The 19,935-nt window shown below is 45.8% G+C and overlaps 1 protein-coding gene across 1 annotated transcript in view; it reads right to left on the minus strand.

Annotated features, from left to right (window-relative positions):
- The window catches only part of smog (G-protein coupled receptor 158 smog), a 269,733-nt gene that overhangs the window by 97,230 nt on the left and 152,568 nt on the right, over window positions 1-19,935 (minus strand). The window contains exon 3 of the mRNA XM_050179266.3: window positions 17,930-18,038. Within this exon, the coding sequence (XP_050035223.1) occupies window positions 17,930-18,038 (109 nt within the window). The remainder of the gene's footprint in view (window positions 1-17,929; window positions 18,039-19,935) is intronic.

Consider the following 19,935-nt stretch of genomic DNA (forward strand, 5'->3'; position numbering starts at 1 on the left):
AAGTGGTAAGGGAATACATCTACTTAGGGCAGGTAGTGACCACGGATCCGGATCATGAGACTGAAATAACCAGAAGAATAAGAATGGGCTGGGGTGCGTTTGGCAGGTATTCTCAAATCATGAACAGCAGGTTGCCACAATCCCTCAAGAGGAGAGTGTATAACAGCTGTGTCTTACCAGTACTCACCTACGGGGCAGAAACCTGGAGGCTTACGAAAAGGGTTCTGCTGAAATTGAGGACGACGCAACGAGCTATGGAAAGAAGAATGATAGGTGTAACGTTAAGGGATAAGAAAAGAGCAGATTGGGTGAGGGAACAAACGCGGGTAAATGACATCTTAGTTGAAATCAAGAAAAAGAAATGGGCATGGGCCGGACATGTAATGAGGAGGGAAGATAACCGATGGTCATTAAGGGTTACGGACTGGATTCCAAGGGAAGGGAAGCGTAGTAGGGGGCGGCAGAAAGTTCGGTGGGCGGATGACATTAAGACGTTTGCAGGGACAACATGGCCACAATTAGTACATGACCGGGGTAGTTGGAGAAATATGGGAGAGGCCTTTGCCCTGCAGTGGGCGTAACTAGGCTGATGATGACTTTACATCCACACAACATGTGTTGAAGGGTGGCTCTAGCAGACTTGCATAGCTTGCATATATCGCTCTCGTATATATCAGGCTAGAAAGGTTTTAGTTGCACGGAACTCGTATAAGTTCGTGTTTGTAATCGCCTCCAAGTAACGGACTAGATCTGTTCAGTTTAGTGTGTAGCGGTGGTAATATTCGCCTCCGATTTGGATAGAATTTGGTAATATCGCTAAACCTTGTTAATCTGTCTTTTTATCTCCAGATCTCCTCCTCCGCGTTCTCCTGACCGATGGAAGTCGCTTTTTGCTTAGCTCGGCGAGTAAGACCTCGAGCTTCTCGGGTGCTACCTCGTTGGGATTGGTTGCGGGAATGCCCGGAGTCGGATGGCGGGGAACCGGAGCAATTGCCGGCCGTTCTTCTCTGCGTTGGAGAATTTTCCTGCGTTGACTCTGATGATGTGCCACGCCTCAGGAGAGATCCTACCATTTTAATAATTTCCAATCGCCGCCTGAGAATCACTAATGATGTATTGAGCATTCGTGGAGACCAATGCTAGTGCAATGGCTACCTCCTCTGCTGTCTAGGAATGTTTGGTATTCACTGACACGCTTGTAAGGGGTTTTTGGGTATGATCTACGACTACTGCCACGTAGCTACTTCTGTGTAGGCATTCAGCCGCGTCTACGTAGGCTGCTCTGTCGTCTGACCCATAGTTTCGGATCATTTTCTCTGCTCTACTCCTGTGTCTGCCCTCGTTGTAACCTGGATGTATGTTCTTGTGTATATTTGCTACTAGTAGTTTGTCACAAATTTCTCTCGTCATCGTCCTCTTTTCCCCGCATAGATTGTGGTAATTCATTCCTAGCTTGCGCAGTATATGCCGTCTCGTTTTGGTTTTGGTTAGTCGTTCCGCCTGAGATGTTTGTTGTGCTTCTATGAGTTCGTCCAGTGTGTTGTGGAGTCTTAACTTTAGCAAGAGACCTGTGCTCGTACTGATGGGAATCCCTAGTGCTAGTTTGTATGCCTTTTTTATCAGGTTGTTAGTTTTGGTCTTTTCAGCTGCGAAACAAGTGTGGAAGGCTGCTATGTATGTGGTCTGGCTGATTACGAATGATTGTATCAGCCGTATGATAATTTCTTCCTTCATACCCTGGTGCTTGTTAGTAATTCGTCTGATTAATTTCATGGTGTTTGTTAAACTGGAGACGAAAGTTTTTTCGTGTCGACGTGACGCGTAGACGGACAGACATCGACCACCGCCGGAGCGTAGCTATATATATATATATATATATATATACAGTTTCGCTGTAGAACTTCGTTTAGGGGATAAATATGACAGGTTGTGTTTAGGACGCGTGCTTAACGTGATAACGATAGTCGTTGATAGGCCGTATTCGACTCTCTTCGGACGCTCCTTCCTCGGGTTCCCCGCATTTCGACGGGGGTGGACGTTTGAGGACGATGATATCGGCGCCCGTTCAACGCAGCTGGTGAAAACTAAACCGGAATTCCCGCAATATAGCGTCGCTCGTAGCCCTCAGTGCAGCACTGGAACGTTAACGACTATCGACAGAAACGTTAATGCGTTAGGACGCGTCGGTATCGTAATTATTAAAATTATCGTTAAGACAAGGCTACAACTCGGGTGTGCAGCAAGCACTTCCGTTAGGAAAATTTCTGCTACGGCGTCGGGGCTGCGATGTTCGACGAGTAACAGAAAACGCGCACTGAGACGTTCGCCCGCGAGCGCTGCCCGACGAATGACATGAAGCTTTGGTCTACACTCTTAAAAAGGTGTACACCATCTCTTGCAGATTTCTTGAAGCGTTTCCTTTCTTGAAGATTCAGCGCTCGCTACTTTCTTGTCGATAATGCTGTGTTACGCTGATAACGCGCAAGCCGTTATTCACTTTGGAAGTACCGGGCTAGCAGCGTTAACGACAGGAAATGCGGGCAAGTAAGATGACGGTTATTGTTGTTGGACAAAATGTGGCCCAAAGGGTTTAAACTCTTGTAAGGGTGTATGAATCTGTTCATGCTAGATACTGGCAAGTTCACTGGAATGGAAAGAGAACGGTAAGAAGCACATCAAAAAAAAAAAAAAAAAAGGCATGGCATATGGTTATGTTTGTGTTAGCGCGAAACAATGAATGTGCCGGATTAAGAAAACGAAGGAACAAGAAATTGATCGCTGAGAAGACCGATGAACATACAGTGCGATGCAACTTTAGAAATAATGATATTGAAACGTCTAAAAATTTAGAAGACAATGAAACTGATTCGTCGCGACGGCAAAGCACAAGTCGACGTATGCGTCGCGAAGTCCCTATAGTTATGAAAAAATTATTTTCTAACAGCTCTGATAGCGTCCACGCAAGGTCGCTTGTACACTGTTAAATGCTCATATGCTGCGGCCTAAAGCTCATGGCATGCGTTGCGAAAACGCGCTCATAGCGAAAGCGAAACACTGCGCGGACATGAATGCCGAAGCGTAGCCGGCCGCTGCGAACCCGTGCAATCGCTGCATTGAGGCTTCATTCTGTTATGCTCCATTTGGGGATACAGACAGCCCACTATAAGATCATATTTCACATAATTTGCTCTCAGCGATCGTATGTCACGCAAGATATCGGTTCGGGGTTATCGCGGCGACAGCTCGCAGTCGGCGTTCACTGTACGTATTCGGTAAAGAGATAACGTCCATAAACCATTCTGTGCTTTCTGTTTGCCCAAGATTATTCGTTTGACAGCAAAAATCTTCCGTCGTTTCGAGAGTACTATAAATGTCCAGGAGGGCTCCAGCGTGGTGTTTTTATTGAGGGCCGACAGTCCAACCTATGAGCAGCGCGCCGCGTTACCCCTCGTACTACGCAAGCGAGGCGCTTCCGACAGGTGGCGACTCCGTAAGCCCTCGCCGCCAATACGTGAGCTTACGCGTTTCCGAGTCTGTACGCGTGTGAAGATGGGAAGAGCGAGCAACCACACGCTACGCGCGCAAGTGAGCGCTCAACTGCGCGTAGGACAGTGCTACTAGAATCACCTCCGCGGGAAACCTTCGTTTTTGAGTTTGAGGAAAGAAATTTTTTCTTACTTGCGCAAGAAGGCAACCGCTATCGAGAAATCTGATATCGATTGAGCTCGATCGCGATTTAAACTGCCTCGCGTATGACACTCATATAAAATTTCGAGCAGTTTCGCATTTATCGCCATCTTGGTCGACAAGCACATAGTAACGCGCTTATTCTTACGGTGCGTGTGCTTCGCCGGCCAAAGTTCAGGCCGAACCTCAACGCAGGCGACCAGCGATTGATTATTAACGCGAAAGCCTTAGGTGTCTATGTTGGCGATGCCCTTGGCGAAACTTAGCCGTGACGAAAAATGGCCGACGCCGCAAAAGGGTAAGATCACGTCAACAAATGCTTCTATTGGTGTCACATTTCTCAGGGAGGTTCCTGTGAACAAAGTAAATTAGTGGCTTTGAAAAAAAAATTTGGTACATTTCGCTCTGGGTGGAATGCGAGCCAAGGCCTCCGGGGTGCGAGACGAGCACTCTTCCCTGATGCCACGGCGGCTCCACGAATCTGGCTTACTAAGGGCGTGCCTAGTGCGTGTCTAATTGCACACGTCACGTGGTCACAGAAACGCGCTCGTGCCGCTACTGGCGCGTTCATCGTCGTCGTCTTCCACAGCTGGCTCCGACGCTGCTCATCATGCAAGTGGTACCATACTGCCCCACCCTCTGCGAAGGCGCTGACGGCACCGACCCACTTACCAGCAGGTGCGGCGATTTCCGTGAGTTCTGTGGTGCGCTCCGATGGACAGTTGCCACAATTCCTTAACTTCCTTCACAAAAGGTCGTTTTATGGATTCAAGCACAAAAGTAACTGGAACGCCAATGCATTTCTTCGCAAAATTCGGGAACTAATCTCTCGAAACTGGTGTCACCCTGAGAATTCGTTCTAAATGGATCCCTCTTACGAACTCCACGGCTAGAATTGATAAATTGCAATATGGACCTTAGGATAATTAGTTTTATACGTTATTAGTACATCTTTTGTTAATTAGTCGATTATGCATTTAAATTTCTTGCGCAAGTAGTGTCCGCAGCTTCGAGTGACCACATCATGAACAAAAATTATGCCATCTGCCACAGGTAACTTTAAAATTTTTTTTGAAAGTGTTCGCTGAAACACCCTGTATCTATCTGCAGAGCCTCACGCAGGCGCCCACAACAATGGCCAAGATTCGCTTGGGATGGATCGGAATAAAAAAGAAAGACACACGTTATAGGAGATACGCGCAGGTTTCTCGAGTACTTGAGGGGCAGGGGCTTCCTTAAAGAAAACCTCAGTGCCCTTCCACTTTGTGAAGAAGGATGACCAGCAAAGCTGTGTATGTGGGCCCTTTAATGGCGAACTGCACCTCCGCCGTGGGTCGACCCGGCATTGCACTATCTCTGGGATCGGCCCACGTATTGGGAGTGCTTAACGCCTGCTTCAGCTCCGCCGCGGGTGGGCCCGGTATTGCACTATCTTCGGGTACGGCCCTCGTATGGGTAGTGCTTAACGCGTGCTTCACCTCGGCCGCAGGTCGGCCCGGCGCTGCACGTCTCCGGGATCGGCCCACGTACGGGGAGTTTTTTTGCTTACGACACGAAAATTTACTTGGACGGTAGAGGTATACAGCTTCGGTGCAAAAAAAAAATGACCTACAAAAAGTGCTTTATAGTGACGTTTATTCCTTTACTGGACGTAATTTTAATCGAAGCGCAACGCGGACCGCGTTGCGTTTCGTTGGTTCGCGCTGACGGCTCAGGGACGACTACGGATTCCCAACGCATTTAATTGCTTCGACGGCAGAGCCACGAGCGGATACCTCTTAATTAGGTCCCAGCGCCGAGACCTAACAGCTCTAAACCGTTTGCGGTTACGAAGGAGAAAATAGAGGCCGCCATAGCTTTTCCTTAGCCACGACGTGCGCCCGACCTGGACCGAAGAGAAGAAGCAAAGCAGCACAGAGAAGAAAGGTTGATAAAAAGGACGAGAACAGGCTCCGCAACCATAAATTTCTGGCACAAAGGACTTGCAGAGCTCCTTAAACGGGTGCCGGAAATTCTCAAGCGTTTTTAGCACTGGCGGTCGAATGCTCTCGCCACGTCGATGAACGCGCATGTGCTGGGAAGGCGAGATCGAACCGATCCGATAGCTGCATGGCGTTGCGTTCCGGTGGGAGGGAGGGGGGCAGGGGAGTAGGACGAAGGCTGAATGGCTTTTTGGGGCGGGAAACCGGAAGTACGCTGGGCGTGGACGGAGAAAATAGATGCGAGAAGCGAGTGGCGAGCTTGTTATTCGGGAAGCGGCACTTTAGAAGGGGGGGGGGGGGTGCAAAGAAGGAAAGAAAGAAAGGAAAGAATCCGCTTGCCCAATGTAAGACTCTGACAAGTTTCTCGTGTTCAGAAGTTCACTTGTTGTGTGATTGCCATTTTGCTCACGTGATAAGGAGCGGTTGGTGCCGGTCTCCGGTACGACTATTTTATGCATGCATGACAAGATTAAAGAAAAATGCAAGATTGACAAAGAAGTCAGGAACTTAAAAAAGAAGAAACAAAATGGTCGAATAAATAGAGTAAGAATACATGAATGAAACATTCCAAGCAAGCTGGGACTGTAAAGAGGAAAAAAAAGTTGGAACGAATGAATCAAAAGACCAAAGAATGAATAATTGAGCATCAACACGAAAGAAAATAATGAAAACATAGGGAATGAAAAAGATGTGGCAAATCGATGAAGGAATGAATTGAGAACGAACGCGCTGTGCAAAAAGGGACAGAAAGAAAGCAGACAGGGATGTAGGTAAGAACTGAGGAAGAAAAAAAAAGAGACAATTTGGGGGGCGTTTAAGCTTCGCCTTTAAGAGTGGAACATGATAGCATTCAAAGGTCCCTGACTGCTTCTCACGCTCCCGGCAACTGCAGCCTATGTAACCATAATGTTTATTGGGAAACGCTCGCGGCGAACGCTATGCGTGAAGGCGGGCTTTCTGGTAGAAATCCAGCCTCCTGCGTGGGCCGCGATGCGGCGGAGGCGAGCGCCATCTGGAAGTGTTTCAAGGAAACGGGTGCGCCGCTCCATGGACTCCGAGATATTGGCGCGCCAGCGCGCGAGAATGGCGGACACGTGGCCGGTCTTTGTGTGGTAGAAACGCTGGAAAAGGGGTTTGAGTTTTCGCGTAACAGAATCTCTTCTCGTATATTCAAATTACAATCCGACGCTGTCATGTCTATAGGTTGTGTGTAAGTCGTACTTTACAATTTGTCTACGTATTTTAGATTGGGAAATACAGTTAGTTCAGTAACGTCCTTGCGCCACATGGAGGGCCTGAATAAGGGTGGTTCGAAAACACTTCTTTGTTGAGACGACGTCCGACGCTGGACGCCGGGCTCCGGATCGAGACGCCAACTCCGGATTTTCTGTGACACGGGGCCCTTAACTCCATCGCGTTGAAAAAACGCAAGACGAAGAGCTCCAGAAAAAAAAAAAAAAAGATGCCCGATGTATATTGGCGACCCACCACTCAGAAGTGGACGAAGTGCGACAGTGTCAATGAATAGTGTAGTTTTTTTGGAGGTCTGGAAGTGCGTGCTAGAAAAGACGTACTGCGGTGCTCCTTTGTCCGTCAAGTAATTTTGTTCGTTCACAGTTTGCTCGCTTCTGTTTTTTGCTTCCTCCTTTTGGCTCTCTAGTTTCCATCCTACTGTCGTAGTATGATAAAACCCGGTTCCTACGGTGCTCGATCAACATGCATACGTCCAGAGGAACTTGAACTGAGGGGGCGGTAACGCGATCGCCGACTTCGCGAACTGCAAAGCTGCGAAGGATACTTAAAAAAAATAAAGTTTCAAGCTCAAACAAAACAAGAAGTGAAAGCACGAGCGCTGTGAAGCGACAAAGAAAAAGGAGACCGACTAAAATGCGTAGAAAAACAAATATCCATGCATGGGAGTATAGATATGGGAGTGCTTTTCGTTGGCGTTGAATATATCTCCCAGAAGTTAGGTGCACGAGCCAGAACGTGAGATATTGTCATAAAAGTTAAGTTATGCGCGTGCTTTCTCGTACTTCCGCTGAACGTCACTATTTCTACTGCATTCGTAACCTTGGCCGTGGGAATGTGTTCGTGATACAAAATGCGGTTGTTGACGTTGTGAGTGCACACGCACAAATACACACACACACACGTGCACGCACGAACGCACGCATACATATACAAACATCTTACGCCTCGCCGTCGAAAATTTTGTCAACGAGGAACTATGCCATCGCTCGTCAGGTTAGTGAAACGTCACATTGGTGAGGATTTGAATTGCATCAAACCGCCGTGCTCGAGTTACCATTATGCGACCGAGGCGGATCCGGTGCCTGATATGACTTGCAAAGATGCGTCTGTGCCAGACATAGCTCGTATATAGATTTGCGGCTGCCTAACGGGGAGCACATTCTAATCAGTTGCTAATGTTTGCGTCTCAAGTAAACGTCTGACAGTTTCGATGACATTACGATGACTAAACAGGCCCCAGAACTCTAAATATACAGGGTGGTCATTATTAAGTTTTATGCGGTTTTTAAAAATCGCCCGTGGCAGATAGCATTATTCTTGTCCTCGAGTTGGATTATTCGAAGAGGCGAATATTACTAGCAAGAGAAACCGAAACATATATTCAACTAGTTAACAAAAATTCACAAAATATCTTCTAAATAATTACTTTGCGGCACATATTGCAGTTTACGAATTTTAGCCGGTGAGCTTGCAAGACGTATCCACTTGAAATCAATTTTCAGGATGACCCCAGTTTGGAAATATTTCCCAAAGTGTCAAACGAAATGCATAGCCGTTCCAGGGGTGTTTCGACGCATAAAAGAGCCTTTTGTTAAAAAAAGTGAGGGGAAGAACAATGCATTTTCAGGGCGACTTTGATGGCGTATATCTCCAATCTGGCGTCATTCTGCAAATTTATTCCAAGTGGACACGCCTTGCAAGTTTACCGGCTACAATTCGTAAATTGCAATATGTGACCTTTGTAATTAATCCATATATATAATTAGTGGATTTTTGTTATTTAGTTCGATAAGTGTTTCGATTTCTCATACAAGTAATATCCGCCTCTCTGAATCATCCAGCTCAAGGACTAGAATTATGTTATCTTCAACAGGTTATCTTTAAAGATTACATAAAACTCAGAAATGATCTCGCCGTAAATGTCTCAGCACTGAAGGCTGTACACGTAACCTTCTGAAGACATTTCTGCACTAGAACAACCAGCATTGGTTATTGTGTTTTTAATATGTTTTATTTGATGTCAGCCTTCTTATAACTTTCGAAGAGGTCTCCAATAAGAGCTCCCGAAGAACTAGCGAATGTGCGAAGTAAAGATCCAGGCCTTTGAGGTCTTCATGTCGAAAGAGAGCAGGCGTGGCGGCATTCCCAAGAATGGTCTACATGCCATATACATTCGATGGGTCGGTAAGCGCAGGTTAATCGACCAATAAGTCACATGCTAATTGATTAATTAACGTGTTCTTCATGAAAGCGCAGTGCCGGTGGATGACAGAGGGTGACAGTGCTGGAAGTAGAATTTACGAATGGAAGCAATTGTCTAACAAGCACGTGCATGCAAAAACAGCACAACGGAGCACATCTGAAGAATATTGTTCCAAGCGGGATTCATGTGGGGAATTCAAAAACAGGCGTTTATGGCTTGGCTGACGCGCTTCTGACAACCCCTGTTGTAGTGATATAAAACTCGCGCTATCATACTTTCTGTTCAGCAAAGACATCTTGTTCAAAATGATAACACGTTATCTCTGCTTTCTGCTCTTCCCGGCAACCTAAGCATCAATTGCATTGACTATTTTCTACAGACGCGCGTTCGCGTTTTGTTCCGTAAACGCTTTTCAAAATGCTTTCAAGGACTCCGTTTTTACGACCCATTGTTTGGGCCTTAAGGTTTGCCTTACTCCGCTTGTGTCCGACGACACGAGAGACTTCGCTTCCGGAGCGGTGTGCGTATTGTGGCCATAACCAGTCAACCCTTCCCAAGAACATCGCAGGGTGGCACCTTGAACGTGGCTGGGCTGGTGAGCATCGGCGTTTGTCTGAATCTAAACGTCACGCGAACGTTTATGTCCCGCCTTGGCGTCTGCGCTTCGTTCACTTGCACTTTCCTTCATTATTGACGCCTCGAGTCTTTTTACGCCGGAACGATAACGAAAACTGAGAAAACATGGCGTTAACCAGACGCTGGTCAAGAAGTGAAACTTAACTCGTATGACATCATTTGAAATGTGCCTATACGACGTGAGAAAACGAATATTAAAGAAAGAAAACAAACACAAAGCGAACGCACTTTGTGCTGCCTAGATAGACGGCTACAAGCGAAGGCTGTTCATATGTTATCGCGCCGTGCTGCGATATTATTTGCGGCGAGGTGTTGCTCGTCTAGGTTAGTGCTGAAAACGCCGTAGCTGGTAGAGCCTTTGTTTGAGCATGTGCACTCATGTCTTCATACTGTTCTTTCCATTTAGGCTTTTCGCAAGTGCTGAGTTCTGTCCTTTTTCGGATAATCTTTCGATTGTTGTTACTCACTTGGCCGTGTCATTATCTACGCGGTTGAATCGGTAAGAAATATTTCTATATTATATCTGGAATATCCATATTATTATTATTATTATTATTATTATTATTATTATCTAAAGATTTCTGGTTTTAATAAAAGTTACGACTCCTATGCACTGCCGCCAGACTTGTATTACAACAAAAACGTGGCACTTGTTGCGACAGTTATTTTAGAGGCGTGATCAATCTGCATTAATTCTTTGACACAATGCTGCAAATAATGCTAAGTGTTTTTTATAAAATTTACACTCGGTGTCGCACTGGGTAGATCGCTCGCTGGTTAAACTAATGGGTGCGGATTCGTTTCCCGTCGTCTCCTGTGTGTAGCGTCTAGTCGCTGAATATTTTGGATGGACAGACGGACGGACAGTCGGATGGACGGAGTTGACAGGTCTTCGCACCCGTGTGTAGAATCGGTGGTAACCTTCAAATTTGCGCAAGAGTGTGCTCTTTCTCTCTCTCTGTTTTCGTTTTCGTTTTCTCTCCCTCTTCTCTCTCTCTCTTCCGGTTGCAAACTCAGCTGACGGTTCACCACTTCTAACGCCCTTGCTTTTCTTTAGGACTGAAAGATTACACTGGCAAATCAGCGTCAAGCTTGCGAAAAGGTTACCTGTGAATCTCTCATGCGTGGCCAGCTTGGTAGCGTCGTCACTAAATAAACACATAAATAACGATTCTTTTGTATAACTCGAGGACTAACTCCTACGATTCTGTGCATCTGTAGCGGGATGAATCAAATGCGAGCATCGCGCGCGTTCAGCTGTTGAATATAACGCCATATGTTTTCCCATTTTTTCCCAGCCCCGTGGGTGTACACGCCTATTTGGTATGGCCATTGATAAATTTATCAAACAGTGAGATACAGAACCCAGAGTTCTTTTTTATATTTTCATTTAAATAGCAAAGGAATCATGCGCATCGATGCCAACCATCCGTGTACGCGATAAAGGCACCCAGTAGGAACAAACTACAACTCCATCTGTACTCACAAATTAAAAGGAGTCAGGAAATATGCCGCCCCAAAAGCGTTCGGAATGCGTATTCCTTCCCAGACAGACGCTCATTTGAAGACACAGCGCTGCCATTGTCCCAATGTCCGTCCCTTCGAGTGTCTGCGATGGCGGCACGCGCATGAGGCAACGGCCGATTCGTGCCAAGAAGACATTAGAGGTATTGAGTTGGCGGAGAGGGAAGATGTGGGGAAGGGGTAGGCGTGCGTCCGAGCGAGGTTTGCTCGAGCGAAGCCACCGGTCGTCCACCGCTACGAACGAGCGCATATTTCAGACACGAAAAGACTGACTCTGGTGGAGCCCAGCCCCGGCAGCTAATCCTTCAGGAGTCCGAGCGCAGCAGGCAGGGAAGAGCCCGATGTGCATGTGGTGGCTGTGGCGTGTCTGGGGCCGATCTCTAGGAGTTGCATGCCAACTCGCTTCTGGCGCACGTCATTATTTCTCCCCGAGAACAGCGGCCAAGTAAAGGGCGAAATAAAGAAAAAGAAAACTAGATGAGGAAGAACGAGCGATAGCTCACGCCACCTTCGGTGAATCTAGAAAAGGCTCGCTCGTCGCGGAGTCTTAGAAATCAGTTTGCTTGCAAGCGTTGTAGCTTAAAAAAAAAAAAAAAAGAGTTCGAAGAAGAAGGAGAATGAAGCAATCCGGTCCACGAATTCATCAAATTTGTACATCTTGATATTGCGATCATTGAGAAAGCAGCGTAATAAACAACGTCTTGCCTCAATTTGAGACCCGACCATGCAGACCTGATCGTCGTCTTATTTGTGCTTTTCGTTAACAATAGCAGTCCCTAGCTAACATGGTCCGACCGTTAGCTTGTCTGTCTGTCTGTGTCTGTCTGTGTCTGTCTGTGTCTGTCTGTCTGTCTACCCGCCGTGGTTGCTCAGTGGCTATGGTGTTAGGCTGCTGAGCACGAGGTCGTGGGATCGAATCCCGGCCACGGCGGCCGCATTTCGATGCGGGCGAAATGCGAAAACACCCGTGTACTTAGATTTAGGTGCACGTTAAAGAACCCCAGGTGGTCGGAATTTCCGGAGTCCCCCACTAAGGCGTGCCTCATAATCAGAAAGTGGTTTTGGCACGTAAAACCTCATAATTTAATTATTTTTTTGTCTGTCGGTCTGTTCGCACCGAGTCTAGACATGGCTGCCAAGACCTGTCAAATTGAGGTACTTTAACAACGCTTTCGTGGCTTTTCGTCCATCGACGCGTGCGACCATAGTCCGAGGACCTTCATTTCTGAAAATGATCTAGAGTCCAGCTGGTTCAATGTTGTCCGGAGAGCTTCACGCTCGACGTCGTACTGGGGACAGAGACATAGGATGTTATCAATCATTTTTATAGCTTTACAATGGTCGCACATGGGGCTATCCCCTATTCCAATGCGGAACGAGTAGGCCTTCGTAAATGCCACCCCGAGCCAGAGGCCGCACGATACTGCCGCCTCAGAGCGGGAAACTTTTGATGGCACTTGCAGCTTTAAGGATGGATCAGGCCTATGAAGATGATACTTCTGGAGGCTGGGAGAAGGCCAGTATTTGTGTGTCATGTTTTCCGATGCTTTAATGGTGTTTCACTCGCGCGTTCTTCGGCTGTGCGCTGCTGCATTTCTTTTTATAGCTGAGAACAGTGCACGTCTAACCACGGCCGTTATTAACTTACTGCAAATCATTTTTTCTTCTACCACATCTGCAGGTGAGTGATATCAACTGGACAGTCCAGCTCGCGTATGTCCCTAAGTCACAAATCCAAATTCTCTACGTCGACTGCATTCGTTCCCGTTCGTAAATGTTCTTTCCCATTGGCAGGCCGCCTTTGCTAATTGTGTCTAAGATCAAAATTGGCTGAATATCAAATTGGTTGAATTCTAGCACAAGATATTTTTTTTAATATACGGGTCTGGATTTCTTGTGGGTCTAAGGAGCAGCTGTGTTTCTCTCTTTTTTTTTTTTTAGTGTTCACATGTCTTCTGTATCTTTTATGCACCTGAGCATATCAAATCTTGTGGCGATGTTTGTTATAATGCCGAGGTCCAGCAATAAGAAAAAAAAAAAAAAGAAAAGAAAAAGCATTCGACGCAATGCGCGCTAAAGTGTCGGGTTGCTGTGCTTAAGGAACCTGTGTGAGGCGTGTCCGATTCTGTTCAGTACTGGACCAATGTTAAACCATTCATTACAATTGAAGGTCGAGAACACTGGTTAGACAGACACAAACACGCCGACCGGAAAGTCGGCGATGTATCTTAACAATGCTAATCGTATTAAAAGGGGGCGACATTCAAGGAAACCTCTTCACTATGTGGACGTGCTTGCGCTAAGGTTGGACGCTGTGGGATGTAATCTTCACAACACCGCAATAAGACAACAGTACGGTTACTGTTTGGTAGTGGTCACGTATGAATGAGAGAATATTGCGATTAACAAACTTAGATGGGCTAGTTGGTTGCTGGCTTGATGGAACATGGTTATAACGGCGCGATTGGAGGACAAAACACATAAAGAACGCAATCGGCGACTGTCCTGTGTGCATTCTGTCTGTGTCCTGTTCTCGAATCGCGCCATTATAACCATGTTCGAACGAGAGAAGATGTGACGCTTATGGGCAGTAATATGCTTGGCTGCATCATAGGCGCCGACTATGGGGGCGCACAAGGGCCCGAGCCCCGTACGGAGCTTTCCGAAGCTTTCCGAAAGGGGGAGGGGGGGGGGGCTCTCACCCGGCGATGCCGTAGTCTAACCCCTTCCCCCCCATATTGTGCAAGCAGAGTTTTGTCACCCGCATAATTTGAAGTTTCTTTTCACTTGCCTCAACCTTTTCACTTAAAATTTTATTTTGGCTAATAGCTTACCGCATCATTGTTGCCGCGGTCGAGAGCGCGGATTTTGATTCATACTTTCCCTTTATTTCTGCAAATTCTGACAACAGGCGGACAAGCACATTAGAAGCACGAGCGGCGGCTGCCTCGTCCGTATTTTCTCACTTGAATATTGTTTTAAATTTCCACTGTAAACATCATACACAATATATCTATATATCTGCATAGGACGAAGCTTGACATTTTTGAAAGTGAAGAAGATAGCCAATTAACAATTATTTCTAAACGTATGGACAACCTATGCCTAGAGAATAAATATGTTGCTCTATGTTCACCTCACTTCTAATTGCTTTGCGGGCTTTTCTGACCCTGAAAGAAAGATATCTAGACTTCAGTGACTCCTTCGGCACAGTCTTTAATCAACGGAGCGTGAATTGCATGTGAATAATATGTGTCTGAGTATTGCATCTCTTTACAGTAAGTAATGCTAACAATTTATGAATGAAAACTTCTAATAATGTACAACATTTATTAGGGATGCAAACACCGTCACTTTCATGCAGAAGTCATAAATATCCAGGGTGTCCCAATTAACTATCAAGCATCAAGATTAAAAAACAAAACAATAATACGTTGCTCGAAGAAAACCTGGTGCATATTGTTTCCAGTACAGTGAAGTAGCTGCCAGTAATATCGTTACTGAGACTTAATTAGGTAATTGCAATTAATTATCTAACTCGAGACGTACTATTCTAATTATCAAAGTGTCAAAGAGGCATTTCTAGGCACAGCGAAGGGACATGTAACTGCGGTATCTTCAGCGACGTACTAATTACGTGCAAATTTTTTCCGACTGATAAATAAACCCCGCAAAATAGGGAGAATACCACGTGACAGCACTCCCGCCTGCATCATAAAGGAGCGCCCTCGAACAGGCTCCCCCTGAGTTAGCCTGAACAAAAAGGAAACAAAGAAAAACATCGTGATTGAGCTAGTGCATTATCTGCCACACCCCGGCCGAAGTAAGACGTAGCGTTTGGTTTTAGTTGGAAACAAGCTGTAATAGCTCTTAGCGTAGATAAATTGAAAGGATGTTTTCTTTAGTTTTTTTGCCACAAAGCCTATCACCACAAAAGTTAATTGACAACGTCAGTGCAAATGTTTAAAGGTGCGTTTTGCTTCATCCCAGTCGCCATGTCTTTCTCTAATGAGCAGAAGGATCGAACGTCTCATCCTTGCCTTAGGAACTGAAAATAGCAACAACAGGAAGGCTGCAATTGCACATATGTCATGGAAGTGTGGCGGTTGAGCAAACGCATCGACTATCATCCAAAATTATGAAAACCTGAGACAAACCGGCAGCTTCCAGAAACAGAGGCGGAGGACTCCATCTTTGAATCCTAGCCTACGTGCGGATGTTCCAGCATTTGTAGCCTCAAACCCTCATGCTAGCGTACGGGACGTGGCCGCCCAGTTACGAATTTCCGAGTCATCAGTTTGGAGGATTCTAAATCACTCGGCTTTTCACTCGTACCATCTTAACCACCACCAATGCTTGGAAGGTAGGGACCTGCAGAATCGTCTAGATTTCTTGAACTGGGTCCTTAAAAAAGCCGATGAGTCACCGGACTTTTCGAGCAACATCATGGGCACAGCTGAAGTAAATTTTTGAAGAGACTGCCAAGTAAATTTGCATAATGTACACTATTGGAGGGACTCTAATCTACGCTGGGCAATGTGCCGTCGGCACTTGTACTAGTGGTGGTTCAGTGTGTGGTTTCAAATTTACTCCGGTACAATAATCGGTCCCATCTTCTTCAATCACACACACTGACTGGACAGCTTTACGTAAACGAAATCCTTGAAGGAGTGGTGGATGAGTTTCTCAGCGAAGTTCCGCTGTCATGTCTTCCACTTCTGTGGTATCATCTTCATGGGGCGCTAGTCCACAGCAGCATCCGAACGCGAAAGTGGCTGGATACGACTTGTCATGCACAATAGATTGGAAAGCATGGGCCTGTAAATTGACTGGCTAGGGCACCCGACTTCTCTCCGCTCGATTTCCTTCTTTGCGGTTATGTGAAAGATTGTGCTTAAATGATCGAGACGGACGTCACATTAGCTCAAGGCAAGGACAACGAATGTCTGCCCTAGAATTCCAGCGTCGGTCATCAAGAAAGCCACTGAAGATCTGATAAAGCGGAATCGCTCCTTTCGTGCCATTATCAAGGCGATGCACTGTCTCTTCGGGTTCGCCACAGGCAATGTAGTTGCTTTCAATGAGCTTATTTGAGGGCGCTGCTTTATGATGAGGGTGCCCACTTTTTCGATGCGGTGCGAGGAGAGACGAAATTTTGAAACCGCGGTCAGAGCGGCGCTTCGGCCACGTTATCAAGGGGCTTTTTGTTATTAATGTGATCAGTCGGCCTTGAGAGACGGATAATAAGTGTGCAGTAGAAATGAGAGGAAGGAATAGCTGCGAAACGCGAAACCTGCTGTTGGTGCTCCTTCCGTACCATTATCAAGGTGATGCGCTGTCTCTTCGGGTTTGCGACAGGCACACGGTTGCATTCAGTCAGCTTATTTGAGGGCGTTGCTTTATGATGTGGGTGGGAGCGCAGTCACGTGGCGTTTTTCATATTTCGTAAGGTTTCTTTGCCAGTCGGAAAAAAAAAATTGTACGGAACTAGTACGTCGCTGAAAACACCGCAGTCAGATGTCACTTCGGGCTGCCTACAAATGCTTCATTGACACTTTGATAATTAGGACAGTACTTCTCGAGTTAGACACGTAATTGCAATTACCTAATTAAATCTCACTAACGAAAGAATTACTGGTGGCTGCTCCACTGTACTGGAAACAATATGCATTAGGTGTTCTTCAAGTAACGCAACTGCTCTTTTTTTTTTAAGCCTTGGTGCATAATAGTTGGGGCACCTTGTATAATTCACTCAGTAACCCAAATGAGGCCAAGCCGGACCCACTCGAAATCAGAATAAACAGCAGTCTGAAAAGGTTTTGCGCCAACAACAACACACACAAGAAAGACGACGACGCCCACGGGCGCCCGACACCACGAGCGCCGGTGGTGTCGTCGTCTTTCTTGTGTGTGTTGTTTTTGGCGCAAAATCGTTTCAGTATGAAGATCACCAACTAGCCCAGCAGTTAACTCTTCTAATGCAACAGCAGTCATGCGCAGCAGCGCTTATACTCGTACTCACAGAAAAAGACAAGAATGAGAGAGGCTGCAGTTTCGCCGGAAAGGCGAAGCAGTATTGGTGATAGTGAAGTATACGGCAATTACACGATGGAAGATTACACCACTGAGAGACACCAGATTCTTGGTGATTCTCGGAAATATGAAAACTTTCCGCGATATGAACTGCATAATAATCCGGAGCCTTCCATCAAATGTATTATAGCTCTATCCTGCTTGGCTACGTTAGGCTGCATACTTTCTGTATAAAATAATTAAAATTAAGTCATCTCCGTAACAATAAAATGATAAATAAGTAAACGGACAGACACGTAAGCGATGAATCTTTCTCACACGTTTTCAAATGCGCACCTGATAGTATCTTTTCTTACTGCCCATTAAGATTATACCAGCGTTGTGCACATAATCGGAAAGCTAAATTTGTTTACCAAATACGCATTCAAGGAATAATAGTATAATTTTAGACACTGCGTGCAGTGTGGAAGTTTTGCATGCAACATAGATGAATTTGAAGGGGTCAGATAAGACTTCTGGAAACTAAGCTCGATTTTTCAACTACTTCTGTAAAAAAAAAAATATTTTTAACCCTTTAGAAAACAGCGTTATCGATATAGTCTGGACTTACCTCGGCACTTTGTGGATCACACCGATGACTTTTGGCGAAGAAGAGGTCGTCCTCGGAGCACTGATTGATATCCATCGTGTTCAAAGCAATATTTACAGTGGCCACACCCCTGCAGAGAGTAGAGAAAAGAAGAAAGAGAAGGTGAATCGTAAGTAAGATCTGTAACCTTCAAGAATTAAGTGGAAAAGCATAGTAGGACAAAAAGGCCTCTATGGACGCCGTTTAATGGGGTTTTTCCTTCGTCTCTTGCCACACTGTATTGTGATGAATAAAATAAACTTGTTTAATCAAATGAAGCGGCACAATGATTTCACGTCAGGTAGGGAGGGCAAAATCGCATAGAATTTCAGTAATTCGCGTTGGAAACGACCAGCTTCTCGACGCTAATCATTTTGGTAGCAAGACATGCAAGAGCATATGTTGGAATGCAGTACACAAATGTTAGAAAGGTGATGACACTGTTAAGAACGGCCCGATGACGTGCAAGTTTTGCCTGCCAGTTGCGACAGCGGGCGTCAACTTTTCCTGGAGCGCCGCCGCAAACCTCTAGCCACGGCGTCACTAAGTCGACTTTGTGTGGATAACAATACGCGCGTCCTCGACTCTCCGTCGCTGGAGCGGAGTTTGACGAAGCAGGCTTTGTGCCTGAACCCGCCATCGCGGACCTGATCTGCTTTGAGCGGGGTAGTTGCTGCGGTAACGTCTACGGAGATCCCTTCCCAAGCCCCGATCAAGACGCAAGACAATGGGCAGGCGGCGGGCGCGCTGCGGGGGTCAGCTCGGGGAATAAAATGCGCCTACGGTGCCTGGTCGTCTCGCCTACGGTGCCTGGTCGAACGTTTTCCCTCACCTTGGGATCGAGGGAGGACCGAGTGTTTATAAACCGCTGTTGTGCGGCTGCTCAGTGCACTTTCTCAAGCAGTCATGTTAGATTGATGTACTTTCTCTCGCAGTCATGCTAGACTGATGTAGATACTGTAAATAAACCCATATTCCTCGTTCTCGATGAGAAGCAGTCCTTCCCTTCAACAACGTCCTCAGCGTGGATAAGTTGGACGACGGCATGGGCCAGCTACCTTCTAATTCATGCCGGACTCCAATCTTGACAACGGGTTACGAGCGATGGGATTGAGCCCCCAATCCTAACAACACTCGTAGGTTTGTGAAACCTCAAATCAGTATCGCAAAGTTTAGAATACTATACATTAGCGATAGTAAATAGCACGGAGAAGACGAAACGTGGTCGAAGCAAAATATATGGAGGTTCAGCACAGAATACTGCTAAAATTGTTAAAGTAAGGAAAGGGGTACAAAAAAAAAAAACAATAAGTTTACTTTTAAGCGCTTTATTTCAATATTCTGTAAAAAAGAACTTCAGTTTTCATCTTATATCGCACTAACGAAACACCTCACATTCCAGTAAATCAAGTATTAGGGGATACTTGTTCGAAAGGTGAGGTATTCGGGAGGATAGTAATTGAGCGTCATAATTCGTGCATGCTCTAGACATAGATTGTTTCTCGCTTCGCATGGACTGTGGTTATTGCGGTGTATTTCTTTGAAACTTACATTGGCGGTACGATACTGCTGTTACGTATCGAAAATAATGTCTGCTGGCTTATGGTTTTCAAGCACGAAAATATACGCCCTTCAACTTAGGTGACAAAGTGTTGAAACTTGTTTTTTGTAGTCCTTTTTACTTTAATAATTTTAGGAGTATTCTGTATTGAACCTCAAGATATTTTGCTTCGATCACGTTTCGTCCTGTCTATGTTAATTAGTATCGCCAGTGTATAGCATTCTAAGCTTTGTGATACTGATTTGGGATTTCACAAACCTACAAGTTTCGTTACTTTTCTAACATATGTGAACTGTATTCGACAAACACTCTTGTATGTTTTGCTACCAAATTGATTAGCGTCGAGAAACTGATGTTGCTGTGAGGGTCGCATGACCAAGTCAAACGACATTCAAGCCTTTTGTCATGTATCTTAAGACAAGTTTAC

This window comes from Dermacentor andersoni, chromosome 5, assembly GCF_023375885.2.
Source record: "Dermacentor andersoni chromosome 5, qqDerAnde1_hic_scaffold, whole genome shotgun sequence".
NCBI classification, from domain to species: Eukaryota; Metazoa; Arthropoda; class Arachnida; order Ixodida; family Ixodidae; genus Dermacentor; species Dermacentor andersoni.